The sequence below is a fragment of the Callospermophilus lateralis genome, chromosome 6 (assembly GCF_048772815.1).
Source record: "Callospermophilus lateralis isolate mCalLat2 chromosome 6, mCalLat2.hap1, whole genome shotgun sequence".
Lineage (NCBI taxonomy): Eukaryota > Metazoa > Chordata > Mammalia > Rodentia > Sciuridae > Callospermophilus > Callospermophilus lateralis.
In genome coordinates this window covers 19,920,795-19,948,163 of record NC_135310.1, presented here as the reverse complement: position 1 = coordinate 19,948,163, position 27,369 = coordinate 19,920,795, and the positions used below count along the sequence as shown (strand labels likewise).

Here is a 27,369-nt window from a genome sequence, read left to right as displayed (position 1 = left end):
TACTCCCAGTCACTGGCCAGGAAGGTTTTGTTTTGTTTTTAAATTTTTTTTTTTTGGTTTTAATTAGTTATATAAGACAGTAGAATGCATTTATGCACTTTGATATATCATCCATAGATGGGATATAATTTCTCATTTTTCTGAATGTACATGTTGTAGAATCACATCAATCATTCCAAGAAGTTTTGATGCAGAGAACAAGCTGCCCTTCTACCAAGCATCACAGTGCTCTGCATTTTCTTGAATTTGAAAAGGTACCACATAGCAAATAAGTTGGAATTTTTAAATATACCAGTAAAATAAATGGCAAAGGCTATTCACCCTCTTTTATCATTTGCTTATTTTCATGTCTTCATAGAAATGACATTTTTATAAAGCCCACCTGCCTTAACTGAACTTATTTGCATACACAGTATGGTAGAGCATGAGGGAGCCTTGGAAGCCCATTGGGCCCAACTCAGCATCTTCCCAGAAAAGCAGGTCAGCTACATTGACTTATGGTCCAGGCCTCCTTTCTCTTCAACACAGTGCTTTCTTTCTTTTTTTAAATTTTGATTCATTCTTTTTAGTTATACATGACAATGTAATCTATTTTAATATATTTACATAAGCATGGAATATATCTTATTCTAATTAGGATTCCAGTCTTGTAGTCATCCACAATGTTACTGTGGTGTACTTACATATGTACATAAGAAAGTTATGTCATCTCACATAGTGCTTTCTTACTATCAAAGGAAAGTCTTCTCATTCTTGTTCTTTCCTTTTTAAAAAAAAAGGATCATCAAGATACATTTGGACAAAAAAAATAGTAACACCAGGGATCATGCTTATTAATTAATTAATTTATTGATGTTGGCAATTGAATTCAGGGCTCAAGATGTGCTCTGCCACTGAACTACATCCTCAACCCCACAAAATTAATTAATTAGTTGGTTAATTAATTAATTAAAGCTGGGGATTGAACCCAAAGAGGGCCTTGTGCATATGAGGCAAGCACTCAACCAACTGAGCTATATTCCCAGCCCCATAAATTTATTTTTGAAAGTTTTTACTGTTCTGAACTTTCCTTCAAGAGCTGTACCGTCATCCCTTGAGTTGGTGCTTCTGGCAATTCATGCTTTGGAAGAGAATTTAACCCCTTACTTTCACTAGGCCCAGAAAGGGAAAAACAACAACAAAAACTGGGAGAGAAACCAGCAAGGGCTCTCACCCTGGGGCGCCTCACTCGGCTCCCCTCCCCCACTCCCCAACTCTTTAACGAGGGACAGATTTCTTGAAGTTTCCTAACTGTTTCACAAAGGGATCAGTCACCAAATCAAGTGTGCCAAGCATTGTCATCTCCTAGGGAAAATTCTCTGAGTGGTTTTCAAAGGAAGAACTGCAAAAGGAAGAAGAATCTCTATGGGGCTATTTCCCTCAGTAAATAAATCCGTCATGGACCTTCCTCTTGGAAAAACACATACCCAGGGCCCGTGTCTGCCACGGGGCCCAGCGCTTACACCCATTAACAGCTGGTTTTGAAAACAGCTCTTGCCTGTGTCCTTAATGTAAAGGAACCCTAAAACCCAAACGCATTTCTCCTACTTAGCGGAAAGCCTGGCAGTGCATAGCATTGTGGCCCTCAGGAGCCCAAGCGTCCCTACTCCTATAAACGATCCAAACAATGGCTCGTGCCCAAGCGCTCACACTCGTTTTTCAGCTACGTCTAGGCTGACAGGGGCAGGGTGGTAATTCTTTAGGTCGCCCGACTTCCCAAGGGGCGAGATGTGGATCCTAACGACTCTGCCTATTTGGGAACTCTTTCGGCAGGAGTAGCTTAAAGATCAACTTTTTGAAGTTTCTGGGGGCCGTAAGCATGCGGGTGCATGGCGGGACTGGGAACTCGTGCGGGCCGGTGGCCGCGGCTCTGCTGCTCCTTCAACAGGCGATTTGTTCTCCTGCCCGTGGCTCATTTCCATGCAAAGAGCCTGACATCAGAGCACCTTTTGTTGCTAAACGCTTTCTTTAGCCCGGAGGGGAGAGAGTCATGTGGAGCTGGAAGAGCTCATTCTGAAGAGAGGGGTCCCGGGCAGTAGCGTCTCAGGTCCCGAGGCGCCGCCGTCACTCCTGCGGGGCCCTGCCCAGACTTGCTGGCAGAAACGAGTCGCGTGCCGCAGTTAGCCGGTCCCCGTCACAGGAAGCAACGCCTTTGCCGGGCGTTTAATTGCTTCTGGGCTGAGCGAGTTCCCCGCCGCGGCACTCAGTGGTGCGGACTTTGCTCCTGCTACCCTGTTGCTGAGCCGAGTCGGGTCGGGAAAGTTTCAGGAGTTGTCAGTCGCGCAGCCCGCGGCCACCTAGGGCCGAGGTGCTGACGCCTCCGAGGGCCCGGCGGACTGGCTGGGGGCCGCCTGGGCATGCTGCGCGGGGGCGCGGCTCCGTGACGCCAAGGCCCGGGACCCTACACCTCCGACGGTCGCGCACTGGTGCTGGGCGAGGGCGCATCGGCCACCGGGACGCACGGCCAGCGCGCGGGACGCGACCATGGAGGAAGACGCGGGAGCGGCTGGCCCTGCGCCGGAGCCCGAGCCCGAGCCGGAGCCCGATCCAGAGCCCGAGCAGGAGCCGGAGCCCGAGCAGGAGCCGGAGCCGGAGCGAGAGCCAGCGCTGGACGCCGGCACGTCTGAAGCGTTCTCCCGACTCTGGACCGACGTGATGGGCATCCTGGTGAGTTACCTGCGGAAGGAGGCGCTGGAAGCAGGGCTCGCTCGCGGCTGAGGGTCGGATCTCAGCGCTCCCTTCTTGCCCACCCACCGGGCACCCCTCTCTTAGCAGCGTCTTCCTTCTCTTGCTCCGGTTCTTAGGGGGTTAAATACACACAGTATAGGATTTCAAACCCTAATTAAAAAATAACCAGCCACCGATCACATCAAAGACACGTTTTGAACGATCGGGTATAATATTCAACAGTTTAATCTGGAACACCTGCTGAGATGTTGGGAAAGAAAAAAAACAAGAAAGAGTCCTTTAAAGAGGAGTGAATGTAAATACTACATGTTAAATATTTGGTTGATGGACTTCTCACAGTTGGATCTGGAAGAGGCTGATGGCACTGATGTTTATCTTCTCGCCACTTGTTGTGTGACTGCCAGAAGAAAACAACCATTTCCTTGCTCAGGACCTCCAGAATGTTTACTTGCTCTGTTTGCAGTCTTTCCAATTTGTAGAATCACGGGATATTTGTTTTACATGTTTCGGGAAAAGCACTAGGGTTTATTTTGCTAAATCTGTGCTATCAAGTATTTTGAAATGTCCAGGGTCTAAAACTGCCAATGGATTTGGCATAATTTTGAAAAACAGGTCTCATACATGGAGGATATTTTAAAGCACATGGCTATATGGTAATAATATTAAACCTCTGGAATGGCCAATTATGGGGAATTAGTTGATCACTTTTGGTGGAGCTGTAGGTTAGGTCGACTAGAATCAGATGGATGGGGATTATTACAGTAGGACATTTAATTCACATCTAAAAAGACATCCTTAGTGTAAACAACTTGGAATAACCAGATGTGTAGACCATTGGAAAAGATACTACATTGACTTTGTGATCTTTTTTCAAATGGGAGATACAGTTTTTAGAACTCTTCTTTGGGAAGAAGTGATGAAGCTCTTAGCTGTTGAAGTAAGTTGGCCTGGGCCAAATCCCTGCTTTCTAATAGATTGTCTGAATTACCTGGACCAAGATATTCAACTCTTCTCAGTGTCAGTTTCATCACCTGAAAAATGAGGAAAAGAAGACTCGTTTCTTGGGTTTTCTGAAATTTAGCTAAGTTGATGTGTATCAACTACTAAGCATACTGCCTGATATTAGTAGATGCTCATTGAAGGTTATCTTTATATATTTTTTTTTCTGCAAATAGAATCTTGAGACTACTATCTTCCAGAAATCCTAAAGTCCAGTTATTCCATTTTCAAATCTCTATTGATATCTATGATTATTACTGTACAGAGAACAGAGAACCAGGAATGGTTGGTTAAAGATTTCTATCTGGGGTTGGGAATATACCTCAGTGGTAGAGGGCTTGTCTAGTATGCACAGGCCTGGGTTCAATCCCTAGTACTGCTAAAAATAAAATAAAATAAATAAAAATTCTCTCTGTACTTTTTACTCAGTATTTTAGAGCACATGGCTATATGATAAAATATATGTTGATGCTATATACCTGTATCCATATATACTTTTCATATGTGTATACAGTATACATATAATATATATTTTGGATTTAAAAGCTCCTATTTTTACATTTTCTAAACTTTTCAGAAGAATAAGCTCCTAAACTGAAATTACAAAAAAAACCAATGAACATTTTAATGTTGTGGTGGTTCAAGTTCATCAGCCAAGAAGATTATCTTCTCATTTCTTGCTGAGATTCCTCCTGCTCTGTAAATTTTCAGTCACTGAGAACATTGGTTTGATAACATCACTTTGTATCCTTTGCTAGGGCGTGGGCTGGGGAGCTGGCTTAAATGGAAGTTGGGCTGAGGGTTGTTTAGGGGAGGAGGGTTGGCAGGTGGCACTTTCTGAATATTTGCTTTCCTTCCCTGGCAGATTCCAGCACTGTTGGGTCAGTTGTAGCAGAGTGTTCTTTGGCTGAGTTAAAAGATGGGGTGGGGCCCTAGAAGCTCAAACCTGTTATTCAAAGAGCAGTTGCTGGAGAAAAGAAAATATGTGCTTCTTGCACAGTTAATAGTTCAATGTGAAGCAGGAAAGAACATAAAGCTGGGTCTCAAACAGGTTATATCCACTCATGTTTTCCTATTCTTTATACAATCTTGTTTTCCTTTGGAGTAAATTTGGGCATTGGGATTATTCCTTAGTAAAATGCAGAGAGAGAGAGAGAAGATAAGGCTTATTTTCCTTTGTACATGTCAGTGGGACAACACCAGGATAAAAGGGTGAATCTTCTTTCTACTCCTAAAAAACTGTTATCCTTGTGTTTATAAAAACTGGAACTTTGGGACAATGGATGACGACACAAAATGGACAGTTGACTCCATTCTTACTGAAATACAAGACACCATTTCCATAATTTCATGCTTAAAGTATGGGATTCTGTAGTCATCTATCAGCCTGGACAGAAGAAGAGACTTGACCAGTGGCACATGATGTTAGTGACAACATGACACCAGTCAGAAGCCTGATTCCATAAAATGTAACTATGTCCAGAATTTTAGGCAAAATGGTTGGAAAGATTCTTTTTCCATTCTGACCTAGAGGAAGGGAGTAGAGGTGTGTGTGTGTGTGTGTGTGTGTGTGTGTGTAGTAGTAGTAGTAGTAGTAGTAGTAGCAGCAGTAGTAGTAGTAGTAGTGGAGAAAGTAAGTTTGAGAATCAAATCTCATAGCCTAGTAGGTAAGAATGTTTTTAGGTGAAAGAGCACAATCCTGTTTTCCACTAGTGCTCAGCAATGAGAGACATTTGGCCTCCAGGGAATTATCTAGTTATAACCCAGAGAAGGGTGTTCCCCCAGTGTCATGGATCTCAGTAAATACTGGATGGCTGTTTGAGTTCATTCAGACACATTTTGCATTTAAATTAATTCAGTCCATGCAGAGTTGAGCACCAAATAGTTGCTTTCAGATAATTGTTAACAAAGTGGTTATTTAGAGAAGAAATAATAGTATAATTTATAGCAGAAAATGTTTAAGCAGTGCTAGAATAGATAAATGCTAGCTAATAAGTCAAAATTGTAAGTTGATATAGAATAAAGAGAACGAACTTATAGAAATACCAGACTGCGAATACCTGGAGGGCAGAGTCAGTGTCATTTATTTTTCTAACTCTAGTGCCTTTGACTTACCAGGATGCTAAGAGCACGATTTTGTCCATTGAAAAGAAAAAAAAAAAACAAAAACAAAAACAAAAACAAAAAACCAGCATACGTTTCTTAAATGTAGAAGTCACATCAGAGTACAATTCTCTAAGGACTCACCCACTAGGATGGGGCACACTTCTCAAGATATTAATAAATTCTGTTTGGGTTGATGCTAACATTTGGACACTTTCATCACGCACACTAAAAATCCTGGGACTTCTAGTGGTAATGTACATTGCGAAATGTTTACAAGCCTTGAGCAATTAAGCTTTGGGGTTCTTGTGAAATGTGCATTCTATTCAACCCTGCAACACGTGGTTTTCTGAAGCAGGTCTGTCACCTTTGCCTATGACAGGTTTACACATCTGCTGAGAAGCACAAAATTAGTTAGAATCCTGTGCGTTTTTGGTTTTAGATCTTTACTGTGTGGTTGCAGTCACTGCTTTCCTTTCCCCCCTTTTTTATGGGGGAGGGTAGTTGTCTTTTAAGAGTGGGAATGGCTGAGTTTGACATGGTTAGATATGGGAGATGTTTTTTTCAGGACTGATTATCCATGTGGCAGATTGTGCTGTTCTTTAGCTTCTGCCTCCAGAATTCCAAGACCTAGAAAGCTAAGCCAGGCCTTCCAAGCTACTTGCTAGCTGGAAAGGGGGTTAGTAAGTGCCTATTGTTCTCAGAATCCTGCAAGATGCACCTCCCCCAGACCTGAAATTTCCTCTGTTCCTTGCTCTGCCCCTACAGTTTACAATGATTTCCCAGCAATGCCTGGAAAATATCCATTGACTAGGAATACTGCAAACCTTCCCCTGCTCCAAGTCCTGTGCAAACTACTGAAAGCTACTGAAAGAAGTAGGCTTCAGTCAACAGAACTGTTATATTTAGCCTGTCTTGCTGTTTACTCTGGCCCTAAAAACAACCCAAACCCAAAAACCTAACCAAAACAAAAAAACAAATGAAAAAATGCACCCCTTTCCTTTGTTAGGCAGTGTGGTAGAGGGGAGAGGAAGAGGCTTTGAAAATGTTAACACCTTTGAAAGCAGTTACTTTACACCTTCTCTTAGGGGTGTCTTGAGCCTATTAACTAATGACTCAATTAATTTTCTGTGTTGGAATTTGGGAGCCTCAAATATTCTGACTTCATCCGAATTTTATGTTTCTTTTAGCCAGCCGAAAGCCTTATGGCTTTTATAAGTGGACAATTTGCCAGGTGAAGTAGTGGGAAGGACTGAAGGGACGTGCTCTAGTTCTTTTGACATTTTCTGCCTTCTCTTTTCCTGTGGCTCCTAGTACCCTTCCCTCTCCTGTTGATGTCCTTGTTTTTCATTGTTGACTCCAACTTCTGTTGGTAGACTATACTGCAGGGGAGTTGAGGAGGATGGAGTCCAGCACTGTGCTGAGCCCTGTACATGCTACCTTGCTTGATCCTCTCAGTGGATGTGACCATTGTGTATTATGGTCCCCATTTGACAGTCAAGAAATAAGCATCCATATCCTCAGTCATTAAAGTAGTACATGGAGAAGCTGAGGTCTGAATCATGTATTATTTCCTTGAAGTAAACTTGTAGTTGCAATTTTACTTTTCTGCAGTTTTATAATCTGTTCACTCGCACATCTATTTAGACAGTTATTGGCTGTCATTTTCTTTTGTTGAGGCTGTATTTTTATGTGATTAAGCTAAGTATTAGTAATGCAGTAGTCCCCCTTCTTTTTTTGTTTTTGCTTTCTGTGGTTTCAGTTACCTGCTGTCAATCTTGGTCTGAAACTATTTAATGGAAAATTCCAGAAATACTTCATAAATTTTAAATTGCATGCCTTTCTGAGCACTGTGATGTAATCCCTTGCCATCCTACACAGTCTCACAAAGGACTTCAGTCATTACTTTGTCCAGCGTATACACACTGTATATGCTACCCACCTGTTAGCAGTTGACCTGGTTATCTGATCAAATGTCAGTGCTTATATTCAGGTAACCCTTATTTTTACTTAATAATGATTCCAAAGTGTAATTCAAATGTACTGAAGAGAAGCATTAAGTGCTTCCTTAAATAAAAGTGTAAAAATCCTAGACTTCATAAGGAAAGAAAAAATTGTAGGCTAAGGTTGTTAATATCTATAATATATAATATATTTTGAGAGACAGAGATATCACATTCATGTAATTTTTATTTCAGTATATTGTTATAATTGTCCTATTTTATTATTAGTTATTTTTGTTAATTTCTTAGTGTGCCTTATATATAATCAAACTTTATCACAGATATGTATGTACAGGAAAAAGTATAGTGTTCTTTGGGTTTGGTATTATCTGGAGTATCATGTATCCATTGAGGAGCTTGAAACATTATCCCCTGCAGATTAGGGGGGACTACTGTGCATGCCCTTGACTTCTGGAAAGGCATAGTTTTGTAGGAAAAACATCTGTATCTCTATCCTTCCTGCCTTACATATTCAATCCTTTGAATTTGGGCCCTGGTGGATGAGTAGGGGTTTCCAGAAAGGATTTTCAAGTAAAGATTGGGGAAGAAGAGCCTTCCCAGCAGAGAGAAGTAGGACAAACTTGGGGGAGCATAGGCACTGAGGTGGCCACAATTCTGAGCGCTCACGTGGCTGGACACCTTTCTATACAGTGAGAAGCCATTGCAGAATTTTAAACTGGCATGGAACAAGCCATGCATTTAGAAAAGTGGCTTTTGGGGCCTAGCATATGTGAGGCCTTGGATCCCATCCCCATCAACATGTGTGTCTGTACACACGCACACACACACACACACACACACACACAAGTGACTTTTGGGGGTGATGAGTTGGCAATGATTTTGGAGGAGGGAAACAACTTTAGTGGTCCAGAAGGAGGTGATGAGAGCCTGGATGATGTGTTTATTCATCCCATTATTCACTCTTTGGCTTCCTTAGGCCCAGCACTTTACCCAGTTTCTAGTGTGATTCAGGATTACTACATGCTAATGTATCCAATGGTCAATGCACCTCATTGTACCCCGTAAATATACACAATTATTTGTCAAGTAAGACAAAATAATGGGGCTGGGGCTGGGGCTCAGTGATAGAGCGCTTGCCTAGCATGCACGATGCACTGGGTTCGATTCTCAGCACCACATCAATGTCAAATAAAGATATTGTGTTCACCTTAAAAAAAAAAAAAAAAAAAAAAAGACTAAATAATTAAAAAAAAAAAAAAGAACTTTCGATTTTTTTCCCCCAGTGCTGGGGATCGAACCCAGAGCCTCACGCTTGCTAGACATGTGCTTTATTACTGAGCCACACTCCTGGTTGTTTATTACTTTAAAGCTTAAGCTGAGGACAAAAAATTTTTAAAATGTTGTATAATTTGTGATTTTCTTTTCCTAAAGAAAAGATATCTAATTATATCTAATTATCTATCCACATATATTTGTACACATACCTATCTACCTGTGTCTTTTGAGTGAATGACATGATTCCTTAAAAGGGGAATTATTATTTATAACACTATGTATACCATGCTATAGCTAAATGATCATTAAATACAGCTTTCAAAACTAATTGTAGAATACAGTGAAATAGTGGGAAATAATTGTATAAATTGTGTAGCAAATCCATAGCTTAATTTCACAAAGGACAATAAAAGTAAAACATTTTAAGTTTATCTAATGGATTGTTTTTTTCTTTGCAGTAATGGAGATGGAACCTAGAACCTTACACATGCGAGGCAAGTGCTCTATACAGTTCAGTCCCTGTACTGGGGATTGAACCCTGGGAGCACTTTACCACTGAGCTATATCCCCCGTCATTTTTAAATTTTTATTTTGAGAGAGTTTTGCTAAGTTATTGAAGTTGACCTTCAACTTGCCATCCTCCTGCCTTAGCCTCGTGCATAGTTGGTACTATAGGTGTGCACCTCCTCACCCACCTAATGGATCCTTTTAAAAGTGCTATAATGCTAGCTGACTTCATCCTGTTAGGAATTAACCATTGTAATCCCACTGTGATAGACGGTGTTCCCTCCATGGTTTACAACATTCTTGCCATACAATAGAAATGAAATTGATCTAAAAAGACTGATTTTTTTTTCCTTTTTGTGGTGCTGGGGATTGGACTCAGGCCTTGAGCATGATAGGCAAGCACTCTGCCACTGAGCGACACCCCAAGCTCTTCAAGAATGAATTGAAATTCATGGAAGCTGAGATTCTTAGGATGAGTTATCCTATTTAAATAGTGAGTATAGAATAAGACTGTGACAGTTAACCAAACCTGCAGACTAATTTTGAAGTAAAATGTATATTTGCAACTGCACGGAATTGTGTTTCAAATTATATGCTTATTTATTCATTAGCTTACTTTAGGTAATGAGACCCCATGATGGTTCATCTGTTGCGCATTAGTATTGCTCCTAGCCAGATGCCAAGTGTCCTTTCTTTTGGTCCCTTAAGCATTTCAATGGCAGCATCAATTCTTTATGAGGAGGGATAACACCTGGAGATAACCTGTCTTTTGTGCATGTCAAGTCATATAATCCAGACAGGTCCGTCCTGGAGGATGTGTATCCAGGCATGGTGGGATCTCTACGCCTCCGAAAGTAACACTTGAAATGGGAGAGTTTCTTCTCTTGTAATCAATTCTGTTTTCTTTTGTCAAAAAGAAATTTCCTATATCTTTCACCTTTCTAAGATGCTGGTGAAAACGTCAATGCATTGGTAGGCTCTTCTGACTAATGTTTCAGGTGTCCCAAGAGATACACTGCAGTTCTCCTTGGCTGTCTAAGGAGACAGTGCAGATGCATTCATGGTTGACTTTAATGCTTTTATCCACCTTTTGTTCATATGGCTATGCAAATAGAGAGGGAAGAAGGTCTGGATCTCTCCTCACCTCCACTTAATTGTGGCTTTCTTCTTCCTCCTGACATGCCGATAATGGGAAAGAAAATAAATGCATTATGAGAATCACATGATTTTTACCTAAAAGTGTCATTACAGAGCAAAATAGAAAACCTTGATATGTGTCCTGAGCCCTAGCTATTTTTATTTTACCTTAGGTAATCTTGACTTTGATGATTACATTAATTTTGCCTAAGCCTTGGTATCTGCCAATTTTTTTTCCAACTTAAGGAAAAAAAATAGTTTATGTGCTTTTTGTTATGTGTGTTCTTTGAAAATATAGTGTTCAATATTAAGGTATTTTTGGAAGAAAGGAATATTCTAGTTGAAGAATACATATTTTTGTATAGGATTATGTCTACCTTTAGAGGAATTTGAAAAACTTAATTTGAAAACTATTAACAGTTTTGCAGACTTCTTTGTATGGAAATGTCTAGAGTTTTAAGAAAAATGTTTGAAAGAGAGAATAACTTTAATCTGTGAATTAAAACATTTAGAAACAATTAAAAAAATGTTAGTTAGACAACTTAGAAAACTGAAAAGGAGAGTAGTTATGAACAAAGGAACTATTTCAGATTGTTTAAGATTAAGCCCTGGCTTCAATCCTTAGTGGACGTGGAACTTGGGGGAGTTAACCATTCTGTGCCTCAGTTTCCTCATCTGTAAAATGAGGGTGATAGCCACTCAACATTATTGGGTTCTCAGGATTAATTGAAACACTAGAATTATGCAGGGTATAGACTGAGTTGTTCATAAATGTTAGTTATAATTAGCTATTAATAATAGTCAAATCTCTTTAGTTAGACTATGAATTTCTTTTTTATGTTTCAATGGAGAGAAAAATGTTCTGATTCCGCATGTTCAATTTGAGATTGCTTTTAACTATCAATTTAATGATGATTAAATGCCCTTCCTCCTCCTCCCCTCCTCTTTCTCCTCCTCTTTCTTCTTCTTCTTTTTTTGCAGTGTATCAAATGGCCTTTCCTTATTCACAGTTTAAAATAAATGCATACATTGCTTCAAGGTATTAAGTCTTGGATTACATATTAATAAACATGCTTAAAATATTTTTTTATATTCAAGAGAAAAAAATATATGAGTGTTTCTGGATAGCCAGGATTTTTTTAGAGGCAAAAAGATATTTGTAATGAAAGTATGTTTTTTTTTTGTTGTTGTTTAAATTGTATCTAGATTTCTGTGTTTAAGTGGCAAATAATATAAAATAATATAAGCATTTTGTTTTAAAATTTTTTTAAGAAAGAAAATAAAATAATTTTATTATACATATAATCATGTAGAACATCACTTGAGTTCATTTTTGGTTTAAAATTAATTTTTAATGGATGCAAAAGAAGCCTAAAGACCATGCTTATTAATGAGGCAGCATGTTTTGATATGTGTATGCATTGTAGAATGCTTAAGTTACATTAAACTTTATGGTGAAAACATTAAAGATCTTTTCTTTTAGCTTTTTGAGTATAGCACACTGTCATGACTCATGGTCACCCTGCTATGCAGAACCTGTTTCTCCTATCGCACTGTAACTTGGTAGTCCTTGATCAACCTCTCTCTATCCTTCCACCTGCTGTCCCCAGCCTCTGGTAGTCACCATTCTACTCTACTCTTCTGTTAGGTCAACTTTTTAATATTGCCCATATGAGTGAGATCATGGAAGACAGCATTTTAATAGTTGAATTATTAGAAACATGTAAAATATTAAAAGCATCCACTTCACTAGCAATTTCATTTTTTGAGTGCTGGACTCATAAGAGTGTGCTACATCTGTCTTGTGGTGTTTTCCCAGGGTTTCCTTCAGTGAGTAGCTGTCTCTGTCAGGGTTGCAAATCATTCATTCTGCATTTTCATGTTTTAATTAGGAGTCTTCAGCCTTCAATCAGGAATTTATAAAGGCATCACAGGGTGGTGGCTCCATTAGAACCCAAAGTACCTGATGACATGTTTCAGTGTGAGTATGATGAAAAATAGTTTGCGGAATAATCATTAACTTGTAAAATAAAATTCTCCATTTATGCTGGACACATCGATACATGCCTATAATCCCAGAGACTCAGGAGGCTGAAACAGGAGGATCTCAAGTTCAAGGTCAGCCTCAGCAACTTAGTGAAGCTCTGAGCAACTGAAGTGGGATCCTGTCTCAAAATAAAAACATATAAAGGGCTGGGATGTGGCTCAGTGGCAAAGCGCCCTGGGCTCAATCCCTAGTACAAAAATAAATAAATAAATAAACAGTTATTTAGGAGAGGTAAAAAACATTTCATTTCTAAAGCATATTTTTATTATGAATTACAGTTCTGTTAAGAACTTTCTAAGAAGGTTCTGTGTTAGTCCACATCCACTGGGATGTTGTCATAACTGCCTTCTGCAACATGTTGGCGTAACTTATGTAACATGTGGCGCCCAGGTGGTAATTTAATGGAAGAGCCTCATAACACTGATGCATAGTGGCAATTTGCCTTGATTAGAATATTATGAAACTGAGACTTCATGATGAGCATTGAAGTAAATAGGTGTCAAATGATTCATAAGTGATGCACAAAGGATATAGTAAAATCTGTGTGATGTAACTTAAGCATTAGCCAAGAACGAACTGTTTCTGCAGAACCAAGTGTCAGAGAGTGACACCCCCCTCCACCTCAAGACTTTGCAGCTTGTCACCTCTCTGAGGGACCTGAGGTTGTCTTTAGAAGCAGGAACGCCTCCTTCAGTGGCAGAGCTTCCATAGAAACCAGGAGGGGGTATAAGAGACCCAATGTATTCCCTGAATGTCAAGAGGTCAGAATGATTCTGTTTCATTTGTAGGACTGTTGTATGGAGCAGTGTGTCTTTATATACATTGAGAGGTTTTGTGCCCTCGTAGTCACCTGGGCCCTTCCTTGTTGGCATCACTATCCTTCACCTGTGTCAGCATCTGGACTCCCCCATTCCTTTCTCCCATTTCACGGCCCCTAGTTCAATACCCATTCAGCAGTTGTGATTGATTTTGACTTATGCAGATTTCAGATTCAGCCTTCCAGCTTCATCTATTTTATCCGTAAAACACTAAGGCTATGTATCCAGATGGATATGGGCTCTGCTACTCTTTGAGCAGAGTTTGGGGCATGAAGCCAGAAAGTGACCTGCTGTATGGCTTTTCCTAGTTTCCTAGGGTGGTGGATGCCATAGTTGGGGCAGCATGGTGAACACTCAGGACTTGTAGGAGGTGAAGAGAGGCCCGAACACCTGGTGCCTTATGCCTACTCTTGCTATGCTTGTGAAAGCTCTGGAGCAAAACTGTATGAGTCCCATGACTTCTAGACTGTTTTGCTGTGGAAAACAGGAAGGTCCACATTGGGAAAGACCGTCTCCTGCCATCAGTCAAACAGTTTTTCAAGCAGTGGACCAGTTCAGTTTTATAATATTAAGTTTGGCTTTAAAACAAGGCTCAAGATTGTGAGACACGTAAAGCTAGTGTTGCATGCCTGCAAACTTACTTACAGACAAGTTTGAGTATGTTCGGTTTCAAGTCCTTACATAGAAGGAAGAAAATCCAGGGCAAGAGTTGCTCAAGGGCACTAGGTTACCGGTGGTTCCAGAGGATCAGCCAAAGACCAAGTGAGCAAGCCAAAGCCGATGAGTTAGAATCTGGAATTTGCTAGTCGGGTCAAGATAAGTAAGCAGTGAATTATGCAATGGAGTTGGCAGGGAGGATCAGTGAGGCTCCAAGCTTGTTTTGATGGAGAAATGACTTAGCAAAATAAGTGGGGGGAAGAAGAGACAGTGGTCCATCACCTTCTGTGCTCCAAAGAAGATCTGTGTCAAAATAAGGGCAGAGAAAGGCATGCTGATGTGGCACCTGTGCGTTGGTATGATAATTTGTCACTTTGTACAGTTATGCATGCATATAGCCACATGCATGCATATGGCCACACCCTTAAGTTGTGGGGTTTTTTGTTTGTTTGCCCAGGCTGGCTTTGAAACTCCTCAGCATCCTGTGTAGCTGGGACTACAGGTGTGTTCCACTATACCTGGCTTCTTAAATATCTTTTAAAACCAGGGGTGATCACTTTTATTTATTTTATTAATTTAAGTCACTCCTCCTTAGTGAGTTGGGGTTTGTTTTTTGGTTTTCTTTTTTCTTTCTTTCTTTCTTTTTTTTTTTTTTAAAGAGAGAGTGAGAGAGAGAGAGGGGCAGAGAGAGAGAAAGAACTTTCAACATTTATTTTTTAGTTTTTGGCGGACACAACATCTTTGTATGTGGTGCTGAGGACCGAACCCTGGCCGCACACATGTCAGGCAAGCGCGCTACCACTTGAGCCACATCCCCAGCCCCAGGTTTTTGGTTTTCTAACGCTATGTTTAAGTATCTAATGTTTTTGAAATTTTTATGTAGAAATGTATATATTTTGGAGAGTACTATAGGGACTGTGCAGGGTAGAATTGAAGTTTTTTTTTGTTTTTTGTTTTTCCCCTACAAACCAAAGGAACTTAGAAATTCAGTTGTCAGCAGATTCTTTGGAAAACTTCCTTTACTGATTCCTGCACAACTCTGCATTTCTTGCTTCCTTGATGCTTGAGAACTCAAGGGTTAGAATAAGGGGCGTCTTCCATGTACCACCCAGATAGCCATTGAGCCATTATTATTATTTTTTCCCAAGGAGTTTAGTTAGAGGTGATAGTTTTGTGTCTTAGTTGGGATATTATTTTTAGAAACTTGACTGCTACAAAGACTTGTTTAGTTTTAAAGCCTTTTAAATAAAGATGCTATAGGGCTGGGGATGTGGCTCAAGTGGTAGCGCGCTCGCCTGGCATGTGTGCGGCCCGGGTTCGATCCTCAGCACCACATACAAACAAAGATGTTGTGTCCGCCGAAAACTAAAAAATAAATATTAAAATTCTCTCTCTCTTTCTCTCTCTCTCCCCTCTCTATCTTTAAAAAAAATAAAAAATAAAAAAATAAAGATGCTATAGAACAGGGAGAGTGGGTATTTATTGATCATGTACTATGTTTCAACTGTGATACTAGCTCTTCCTATGCATTATCTCATTTAGTTGTCCCAGGGAACCTGTGAGGTTGGAGTATCGGAAAGAAATGTTGAATTTCTAACCCTTGGTACCTCAGAATGTGACTTTATTTGGAAGTGGGTTCTTTGCAGATTAAACCAAGCTAAGATGGCATCATGAGGGTGAGTCTTAATATAATATAACCAGTGTCCTTATAAAAGTGGAAAATTTGAACATAGACACATATAATGCACAGAGGGAAGTTGACAGGAAACCAAAAGAGAAAGAGTAGAGCCAAGGAGTCCCCAAGATTGCCAGCAGCCGCCCTCAGCTGGGAAGAATTGAGAAAGGATCTGCTTCTGCAGGTTTCAGAGGGCACATGACCCTACTAAAGCCTTGGTTTCCGACTTCTAGCTTCTAGAACCACGGGACAAGAAATTTCTTGTTTGATGCTACCTCGTTGTTGTACATTGTTATGGCAACCCCAAGACACTAACACAGATGATAACTTATTATAGGGGAGTAGCATTGAGCTCTTGACCCAACACCTTGATCAGTAGGGAAAAGAAAGTTGAGAGGGTAGCACAGGATGGAGACAGAGGGAAGCGTACTCAGTTGGTGAGTGTCCAGCTGTCCAGAATTTGCTCTTGAGTTGTACAGATGAGCATGTGGACTGGGGGATGGGAAGAAATGGCCATGTGTCCCAACACGGACAAGGCCTGCACCAATGCCTCTGGCTTCCCCCTCTTCTCCTGCTCACCATCATTAAATGTGATGGTGCGGGGAGGTCAGGGGGTGATGGTGACAAGGAAATGGAGACATCTTTGTTCAGAAGTGGTGGAACCAAATTCAAGTCCCCCAAAGAGGACAACACATTTTTTTGCCACCCACCCCACCATTAGCCAGATTTGGGAGAAGGTGTGGAGAGAGGTCTTAGCTCAACACAGACGAGTCACTGGTGCTTACATTTCTTGAACTGACATCTAGCTAATGTGGGCCAGAGACTCTGACAGAGGGTTTTGGGATGTGGGGCTGCCCCTGGGCTCACCCTTCCAAGCATTCATGGTATTTTCACCTCTGCTTGGGACCTCCCCTCTCACCACTTTGCTTGCAGGGTCTCAGAGGCTGTGTGGAGTAGGCAGCTGTCTTCCCTAGAATACAAGATTGAAGGCTCAGAAACCACCCCTGGCTGGATGGCTGGGGGTTAAGAAAGAAACTAAAGGAAATTGTAGAGAAAGTGGAAGTAGTTTATGGTATATTTTGTTTCTTGTGGATTCCATGGCAGACATTTAATTAGTATCTATTTGGCCATTCATTCTAAAAAGTGCACATGCCTGAATAAATTCATTTTAACACCTACCATTCATTTAGAGCAAATGCATTTAGAGAAATGTCTTCATAAAGTGATATAAAAATGGATAGTTAGAAAAATTAAGTTTCCAAGCTCCTCTGTGGCCTGGCCTTTTAGTAAAGGACTGCCCCATGCAGTACATTAAAGCTGATCACTCCAAGTGCTAGTTGGTGACTCAGAGCCCAAACCCCCATCACTTTCCTTTGGAGACTCTTACACAGCCCAGCACATATCCTATTAACAAACTTGAGATTTGCAGAGGAAAAAAAAGTTTTAAAGTTGAAGCTGAGAAGGAAAGTGACTCACTCCCAAAGGAAAAGTCCTCCAGAAATTTTCAGAGATGACCTAGTGCCGCCACCCTTTCCTTGTGGAACACACACACCCATAGCATGGTTGCAGAGAGTCATTGGAACACGCGGGCAGGACCACGTTCAGGGAGTCAGTAATTTGGAATCAATTTCAGCAATGGATGAAAATGGAAGTGTATGGACAACTCATTAGTGGAGTGGGCAAATTGAAATGTAAGTCGCCTGTCCTGCGTCGATGTCGAGTGGATCTAAATAGTTCCAATGTTCAAGAAGAACATAAAATTTGTGGTTGCTTCAGTGGGGCAGGAAATGACTCAAGACCAAAAGGAAGGTTTCCATAGATGCAAGGTCAAGGTGAGAGTAAGGAGCGCCACAAGACACGGGCAGAACCCGAGGATAGAATCAGCACCATCCCAAGAGTTCCAACAACAGGAAACTCTACAAAATGTTAAAAAAAGAAATACAGAGTCATGAATATTAATATTGCAAAATAAAAAACATTCCATCACTAGCAAAGTTCTTTGTCCAATATTTTACTGTGCTCCACTATGACCAGCAAAGTTCCTAGATGTCATAATTCACTATCATGGGACTTAAAACTCTGAACTTTTATTTTGTATGCCTGTAATCCCAGCAGCTTGGAAGGCTGAGGCAGAAGGATTGCAAGTTCAAAACCAGCCTCAGCAACTGAGCAAGGGCCTAAAATAATTTAAAAATTCTCTCAAAATAATTAAAAAAAAAAAAAAAAAAAAAAGAACTGAGATGCAGCTCAGTGGTAAAGTGCCCCTGGGTTTAATCTCCTGGACCAAAAGAGAGTGTATCTCTTGACATTGCAAAATCAGTATTTCTCTTATCTGTGTAATCTTTAGCACCTACCATTTGTTTCACTCTTTTGATATTCACAGCCTGCTGGATGCTTCTTTGCTATTTTATTGGATCATAGTCTTTTCCTATCTTCTGATTTTTACTGAGGTGTTTTGGAGGGTGCTGAGCTCTCTGCAAAGACCTTGGTTCCCCTGGTGGAGGATGTGGGGAGGAGGTCACACTACAGTCCTGCTTATCACCCCATCTCCCCACCTCCAGGGGTTCAAATGGTGCAGTCTCCACTGATTCGCCTTTTACATTGTGCTCCTTCCTGCTGAAGGGGCTCCTTTATGGGAGCTTAATTGAAGGAGAGATAGGACTAGGAAGATGGAGATTGCTTTTGAGGATGGGAGATTTAGCAAAGAAAATCTTTGTGCAGAGGAAGTTTATTATAATATACAATCTGGGTGTGGTATCCGTAGCATTTGCGGTCAGCCTGGGCAATTCAGTGAGACCCCACCTCAAAAGAGAAAGGCCTGGGGATGAAGCTCAGCGGCAGAGCACCCCGTGGGTTCAATCCCCAGTACTGGGGCAGGGGAGGGGGGTAGGGGATCCAAGCACAGGACTGTAGAACACTCTCCAAGTAATGTAACCACTCTTTCTTCTCATCATATTTGGGGTCAGATGGATTCTGAAACTAGTGGATGGCTCTTAATCTGAATTCCTCTGGCTATTTTGGATATCTTATTTTGTCTTTTTTTTTTTTTTTTTTCTTGTAAGTATCCACTTTTGCGCTGAGAGAATGCCACAGCAGGTTGAATGTGTGTCCTTGGGGAGGTGACCATGTCACTGGAATTCTTTCGAACCAGACCACAGACAATGGCTGAAGGATGGACCTTTTTTTTTTTTTTTATCTTTAAAAAGTATTCATCACTTATTTTACTTTGAATTGTTATCTCAAGTTCATTGTGAAACAGGATATAAATAAATGCTATGTAATTTTTATTTGTACAGTGCTTTCAGTGATAAATGTAAACTCTTTGAGGACTGAGGAAGTGGTATAGTATCCTTCCTGAGGGGTGCAGTTTAAATAGCGTGGTCAAGGAGGAAGCAGAAAATGGTGCTGGTGAATGCCATCTTTGGGAGAGCACTTTCCTTCTTTCTTTCTTTTTTTTGGGGGGAAGTGGGTACTAGGGATTGAACTCAGGGCACTAGACCCCTGAGCCACATCCCCAGCCCTATTTTGTATTTTATTTAGAGTCAGGATCTCACTGAGTTGCTTAGCACCTCACTTTTGTGAGGCTGACTCTGAATTCATGATCCTCCTGCCTCAGCCTCCAAAGCTGCTGGGATTATAGGTGTTTATCACTGTGGCTCACTGAGGGGAATACTTTCAGTGGTAGAGCACACCCTGGGTATCACTGTGGCCCACTTAGGGGAGTACTTTCAAGATAAAACACACATTGACCTTAAAGGCCCTCAAAGTTAGTAGAACTTAGTGAATTGCGGAGTAGAAAGAAGGCCAACATGATTATAACTTAGTGAGTATGTGAGACCTGAGGCTGGCTCAGGGGCCAGGTAATAGAGGCTGTAGTTAGCCTATAATTGGAAACGTGGTGGGAACACACAGGAGGGCTTATAGCAATTTACAGGCTTAAAAGAATGCTTTCCTAGTACATGTGAGGCACTGGGTGTGATCCTCAGCACCACATAAAAATAAAATCAATGAATTTTTTGTGTCCATCTACAACTAGAAAAAAAGAAAAAGAAGAAGAAGAAAAGTTGGCTGACTGTGTTTGGGAAATGAAGTGTAATTCAGCTGGGAAGCACAGGATGGGAAGGATGGTGGTGGCCTAGGACCAGTTGAGGGCCTGGAGTTGGGGAGAAGTGGACAGATGTGGAATTCATTTAGGAGGTGGAGCCTCTGGATTGGGATTGGAGGGTAGCAGGGCAGAGGGGTGAGGGAAAGGGGAGACCAAGGATGTGAGAGAGGTGTTTTGACTGATCATCTATCTGGGTAGATGGGCATTGTGAGGGGGGACATGGGGAATCCATGTAGACCCAGTGCCATTAAATTGATTACAGTGAGATTTTTTTTTTAAACCGCTGAGCAGAATACATTACCACATCCATTCTCTTTCTTGTGAAAAAGTCTGCTTGGACAACTTAATTCGGTTTTGATCAAGTCACTTTTTATTACTGAGCTACATCCCCAGCACTACAGAGACTTATCAGGGGAATCAGAACACATGCCTCCCAGGGCAGCTCTGGAGACCCATGTCACATACTTTGCTATGTCAGCAAAGGGCAGAAGGTTTACGCTATGGAGCAGAGGTTCTGGGCTCAGACCCAGGTCACCCACGTTGGTTACAGGGATGCACACTTCCCCATGAGATAAGGGAGCTAAAGTACCCCGCAGTTGACTCTCAGGATTGTTTAAGAGATCACTTAGGGAACTGGGCATGCAATTTGAGAGAGGAGAATGGCGTTATGCTGGCATCACAGTGAGCCTGGTACTTGCTGGTGCAAAGGGTCCTTTATGTGGGAACACTCAAGATAACTCCTGAGTCTTACTCTCCATATCAATCCTTTCAGTTTTCTGGAAGCTTCCAAGGACACTTGATCAGTTAGAAAAGACATTTAGTTTTCCTCTACCCCTTTCTGTGTGGCATGAGCATATTGTCATCTAAGATGTATTTTCACATGAATCTCTTGCTGCTCTTGGGAAGTGTAGTGACTAAGAGCTGTACGGTCACTCTGGTAAGATGTGGTTATTTTGCTGAAGTCCTCAGTGCTTGTTGACCCACATGGCCAGACAGGACTCTTCTCAGCTGTTGGAGAAAAGCAGAACCTCACATGAGATCCTGTGGGCCATGGTAGAACTCACAGCGTGGCCAAGGGCAGCACACCCCATGGTCCAAATTATAGTTAGAGGACATGAGAGATGTAATTGATATAAATAAAAGCACAAGTACAGTTTCTGGAAGTTAAGAAATATGATTCCAAAGAATATTGAAATTAAACTCTTGGGATATATTGTGTTAGATGTAATTGAGTGTCTGAAACTTCCTGAAACCTCTTTCATTGTTCCTAAGAATTAAAATACAGATGGAGCATGGAGGGCTTGGCTTAGATAAGTAATTCTCTAATTTGGGTGCTTAATAGTTAATACTAGATGAGATGCATGAGTTGTTTCTGTGTGGTAGGCACTGGGCTCGATGCTGTCCCTGGCTTCTTTTAACTGAGTCCAGTTCAATGAGATGAGTTGTAGGGATTGTCATTATTCCCCCATTTTATAGATTAGGTTGAATAAGGTTATGTATTTGTCCTAAGTCACGGGGTCCTGCAACTGGGATGAAACCCCAGGAATTCTGGTTTTCCAGCCCATGATGGTCTCCATTGCACTCCCATGTATACATGACTCTTTATTCTGTTATGTTCATATTTCCTTCTCCAAAGGAGAACCATCAGCCATTGTCAACTTGCAGGTGTAGTGGTGGCCATGATGGACAGGTGCCAGCTTGCCATTCATTCTGGCAGCTCAGCATCTCATAGCATCCTTCCTTCTGTGTCCCAGATGAAATGGGTGAAGCAGAAGATGAGCAGGGAAGTGAGGGGTCAGGTGAGGATAAAGTTTTCTACAGTGGCACACAATGAACACACAAATCGCATCAGGCTCCATGGATCCTGAACTTATTAAGACAGCATGAGAGAGCATATTTCAAAGTCTGGTATTTACTGCTTTGAGCAATGAGGAGGCATCTGCCATACCATCCTGAGATAGGCCTGGCTCCCAGTGGCTTTGGGGATCCCCTGATCCTAAGGAAGTTTCTAGAAACAAGTACAAATATAAGGGATGGATGGGTGGGGGGTTGGTGTGGGCAACAGGGAGATGAGTGTGGGGAAGGATTGTGTCCTTTCTATTCTTTCCCGTTCCAATTTTTTAGGCAATGTTCTTGATGTGTGTGTACATTCTTAGGTACAGGCAAGTTGTGAACTGGAGGAAAACTCTTCATTCAGCCAATGTTCATAGAGCTTTTGCCACATGCCAGGCACTCCAAAAGAGACACCAGGGAACATGGCCCTGATTGTGTGCAGTTTGATCTCTAGCCTGTGAGTCTCCCAAAGGTAGACACATTCTGGGCATTTTGACCTTTGGCTAGAGGACTTGCCTTAGGAGCTTTGTCTGTCTTCTGTTGTTTATTAAAATTTTTCTTTCTGAGCTAACAGCTTAGGTGAGAACTCCCACCTCCATCCTCTTAGCCATTCTCAGCCAAGTCGGCCCATGCACATTCCAGACTTGTAAATTCTAGCGCTCTGAGCTGTTGCTCAGCCCAGCTTCTATTGTACTATTGCCAAAAAATTCTTGAGCCAGAGGCCCAGCTCAGGTCTGCAGGGACACAGAACAAAACACACAGCTCCTGTTTACATCCTCAGACCTGGGCCACCCATTTCTCTGGAGCAGCCAGGATTTCCTGAGGAAGCTTTCCTGGGGAGGGTGGGCTGGGCCCAATCAGGATTCGAGGACACTCAGCCCCCTGCCCTGAGCCATGCTGAGGTCAAACCTGGGTGTGTCTCTGGGCCCACCCTTGCCAGCCCTGTGTTATGGGGCTGGGGGAGTTGGAGGGGATAAGTGAGGTTTCTTCCCCTGGCACCATGCTCTTGGAGAGGACAACGCTCAGAGGCTGCCAGCGCTGTGGGCAGCAGCTGTATCAGCATTTGAGCCCAAGCTTTTCCCACAGGGACTGTGGGTGGGGTTACTTGAGCTGCTGGGTCAGCCATGAGCCCAGCCTCAGGAAGAAATGATGGATCCAAGGATGTGACAGTTTGTTTGGCCTGGCGAAGCACCCAGCCATATGTTTCCTCATCTGTGGTTAAGCTGAGTATTCACTTGTACGTCGTGTGCAGCTCAGGAATACTGTAACTCACACTGATTTTTATTTAAATATCTAATTGGATGTTCCTCCTGTAGAAGGCTTTGGAAGTTCACTTTATAATTCAAAGAAGTAGAAATTCAAATAACCTTGAGTAAGGTTCATTTCGACTTATTATTTACCCAGATAAGGTAAGGCCATACTTCTGGGGGTGGCAGACAGGCATAGATTTGAAACCTGGATCTGCTGTTGATTAGCTATGTGACATCAGACATGTTGGTAAACGCCAAGTGTCTAGGCCGTTGTTGGTACTGTATACTTAAAAAGACCTGTATTAAGTCTTGTAGGTTTTGTGTGAAATAATATACAGGAGTACTTGATATATAGTGTAGGCACATAGGTGCTCAATAGATGTTAATTTCTCCCCAGTTCTCATCCTTCCTTGTCCCCAGCACTCACATATAGATGAGGATCTCAGATTCTCTTTTTTGCCTGATATAGATACAGGAATCTTCTTGGGTTTTGAATCCATAGTTTAGGGAAGTCGACAGAAGGCATTCAGCTTGTTTACAAATGTGAGCAAATGGGACAGAAGCAAATAATTTTCAAAGTATCCATATGTGTATGAAGCTTCATGCTGTCTCCTAGTCTGGAAGGTAAGGATTCACTCCATGGTTAAGCTTTTAGCAAATGCCAGCCTTGTGCTACCTTGTGGTGGCACTGGGAATAGGAAGTGGACACACTTGTTGGGCTGACAGGACTGTCTTAGCTTTCCGTTACTCTGAGAAAATACCTGAGATAATCAACTTAATTTTTTCCCCAATGCTGGGGATCCGAGTCAGGGCCTCACACACACTGGGAATCTCTCTGTCACTGAGCTGTAGCCTCAGCCTGAGATAATCAGCTTTAAAGGAGGAAAAGTTTATGTGGGCCCGCAGTTTTGTTTTGTTTTGTTTTCCTTCTTCCTAGTTTTTTAATTGGTGCGTTATAGTTGTACATATTGATGGGATTTGTTGTTACATATTTGTACATGCACACAGTATAACAATGTAATTGCCCGGTATCACTCCCCAGCACTTCCTCCTCCCTCCCTCCTTTCCACACCTTGATCCCTTTCCTCTACAGATCTTTCTTTGGTTTTTAAGAGATCCACCCCCATATTTGTTTTTATTTTTCTTCTCTGGTTTCCACATTACAAGAGAAAACATATGACCCTTGACCTTCTGACTTCAGTTTATTTCTTATAAAGGTCTCTCATTCTACCCATTTTCCTGCAAATGCCATAATTTCATTTTTCTTTATAGTTGAGTAAAACTCTGTTATGTATATATATCATATTTTTCTTATCTATTCATCCACTGATAGGCACCTGGGCTGGTTCCATAGTTTGGCTATTGTGAATTGTGCTGCTATAAACATAGGTATGCGTGTATCACTGTAGTAAGATGCCTTTAATTCTTCAGGGTAAATACCAAGAAGTGATATAGCTGGGCCACCTGGTCGTTCCATGCCTGTTTTTTTGAGGAGCCTCCATACTCATTTCCATAGTGGTCGTAATAATTGACAGTCTTGCCAACAGTGAAAAAGTGTCCTTTTTCTCCTCATCCTCTCCAGGATTTATCATTATTTGTATTCTTGATGACTGCCAATCTGGTATGAGATGACTTGCATTTTTCTAATTGCTAATGATTTGGACATTTTTTTTTCCATGTGTTTATTTGGCCCACAGTTTCTGAGGTTCCAGTTCATGGGCACTTGGCCCTGTTGCTTTGGGCCTGCGGCAGCTCAGTACATCATGGTGGGAGTAAGTGGTGGAGGAAGTGTATTCACCTCAGGCAGGCAGGAAGCAGAAAAAGAGAGACAGGAAGAAGCCAGGGGTCTCAATATCTCCTTCAAGGACACTCCCTAGTGATCTGACTTCTCCCACTAGGCCTACCTTCTAAAGATTCCACCGCCTCCCAACATCACCAAGCTGAAGACTAAGTCTTTAACACATGGGCCTTTGGGGGACATTCAACACCCCAACTATAGTAGGAGCTGACGTAGGTTGAGAGGAACACCTGAGTGTATGTGTGTGAAACAATCAGAAATCAGCCTCTGAAGGGCAGAAAGGTGGCATACACCTAAAGGAAGACAGATCACAGGAGGGCCTGACTGGCTGCACCCCTACTAGGAAAGGGGAGGGCCCAACTTTGGAAGCTGGATTTGTTTTGAGTCTCTGTGACTCCTAAATAGTGTATCTATCTGTAGTCCTCTCTGCTCCACATGCTGAAACTGTTTCTACCTGGACAAAAGTGATTTCATTGTGATACAAGAAAACCTTTAAAGATGGACAGTGTAAGAGTTGGTCCTGATAGTCCATAAAGTTATAAGCAGCAATGCTAAGTGCAAAGAGCAACATTTATTAAGTTCTGGGTGACAGATACTGCTTCAGAGACCTGCATGGATTATCTCATTTGCTTGGCAGTGTTGCCTTGTGAGGCAGGTACCTGACTCTCCAAGACACCAAGAAATTTAATAACCTTCTTAAGATTTGGATCTGGGATTTTAACTGGGATTTTATCATAATGTTCTTCCCTGTCCTTCAAACAACCCCCTCAATGCACTGCAAAAAATAAAAAAAAGAAAAGCAAAGAAAAATACCCCATAAAAATAGATACATATTCTGTTAGAACAAATATTGGCATTTTTTTCTTTTGTAAGTGGAAGGTGTGAGTGAAGATGGGGTAGAAGAATAGATTAAGTGATCTTTCAAATGCCTCCTTCTGGCAGAAAAATTATTCTGTGGTCTTTAGTCATCGTTGGTCTTTAGTGTATCTTTTTGTTGAAAAATTATGGAATATGGACAGAATCCAGTGCAATTCTCCGAAACAAGTAGGCGATTTAACTGTCATTGGAGATTTAAAGATAGTTGGCAAGATTTGGAATCAGGGGGAAATTTACACAGAAAGCATCTGTGGAAATTTTTTGAAATATTAGTCCTAGCCCTCTCTAGTCCTTAAATTTTTACACACTGGCTGAAAGTGTCTTCATCTCAGGGTGACCCTTTTCTTGTCTTTCAATTGCTCCATCTTGAAATTCTCCTATCTACATTGGAGTTCTTTAGAATTGCAGCTCTTTTCAGATATATATGTTCTAATTGCTTTTTGGTATTCCAAAATGAAGAGTGAAACATACTTTTATATAAGAAATGAAATTTTATTATGATAAAACAATCATCAAGGTCCATCACTACCTACTTTGCACTTAGTGTCTTTCTCTTGGTCTTTTCCTTGAGTGCTGCTGTCCCCTACTTTCTTCTATATTTTACCTTTCGTGGGATTTGTTGCCTCCAAGGGGGATAGGGAGAGACAGGGCTAATATTGCTGGCCTCGTGTTCATGAAAAAATAAAGTGAGGTTGAAATCACTTGATGATCTCTTTTTAAGCACTGTCTGATTAATTTCTAAGGAAAACAAAGTTGCTCTTTTGCATTTTAGCCCAAAAGTCATGCCAAGTCTCCATGGTCACTCTAGTGTTCAGGCTGGTGGATGTAGACCTGACCTCAGCCTAGAGCAGAGCCAGGATGCTTTTGGGGCTCCTGTTGCTCAAAGGAAGGAAAGATTGAATTGGCACCAGGAAACTTTCCGTGGTCCAGGCTCTGACACACCCACCTTCCATGACCCCAGAGGCTGGGAATATCTGCTGCTCCTTGGAGGAGAATTATCTCCAGTCATCTGTGGAGAATCTTTGTTTCCTGCATTTGTGGCTCCATCTTGAGTTTGGAGGTCCAAAGGTCTTATTCTGGATTAGTCATTAGCAGAGCCATTTTCCCAATAGTAGTTATTCATAGAACTTGTTCTCTCAATGTAATATAAATAAAATTATCCAAAATTTTCTATCTAGATCATTTATAACCTGGATACACGGAAGCCCTTGAAATAATCCCCAGTCATTTTTACAAAATAGAATAGTGCAAACACTTTTCTCCCTGTTTAAATTGCAGTTATGTGGGAAGCACTCCATCTCCTTACCTTAAATCCAGCAAGTAAAAACTTGTCCCTGCTGCCATGTCCTTTCACTTTCACATTTATAGACTAGAGCAGTTCTTCATAAGGCTTGTCTATGGAGAGAAGTAATTTTCCTTTCGTAGTGGCTATTTTGCAATATTATGCTTATTGCATTTGACTTTCTCACATATATAAAACTAATAAAGTACGTAAACATAAAAGTGCTAAGTGTTAGAACTGACACCTCTCGGGGGTTTGTTTTTAATAAGCTTATGTAATTAACACCTTGAACTATATTCCATTTGTTTCTTTTGAA

General features: G+C 41.4%; 1 protein-coding gene across 3 annotated transcripts in view; it reads left to right on the top strand.

Annotated features, from left to right (window-relative positions):
• Sash1 (SAM and SH3 domain containing 1) overlaps positions 1 to 27,369 on the top strand; it is a 223,669-nt gene that overhangs the window by 50,663 nt on the left and 145,637 nt on the right. For 2 of the 3 annotated variants that reach the window (XM_076858158.2, XM_076858157.2), the window contains exon 1: positions 2,230 to 2,706. The exons of the other annotated variant lie outside the window; for it this stretch is intronic. In XM_076858158.2, coding sequence (XP_076714273.1) covers positions 2,524 to 2,706 — 183 coding nt within the window. In that variant the 5' untranslated portion in view covers positions 2,230 to 2,523. Of the gene's footprint in view, positions 1 to 2,229; positions 2,707 to 27,369 lie in introns of those variants that run through there. 3 annotated transcript variants of the gene reach the window in all.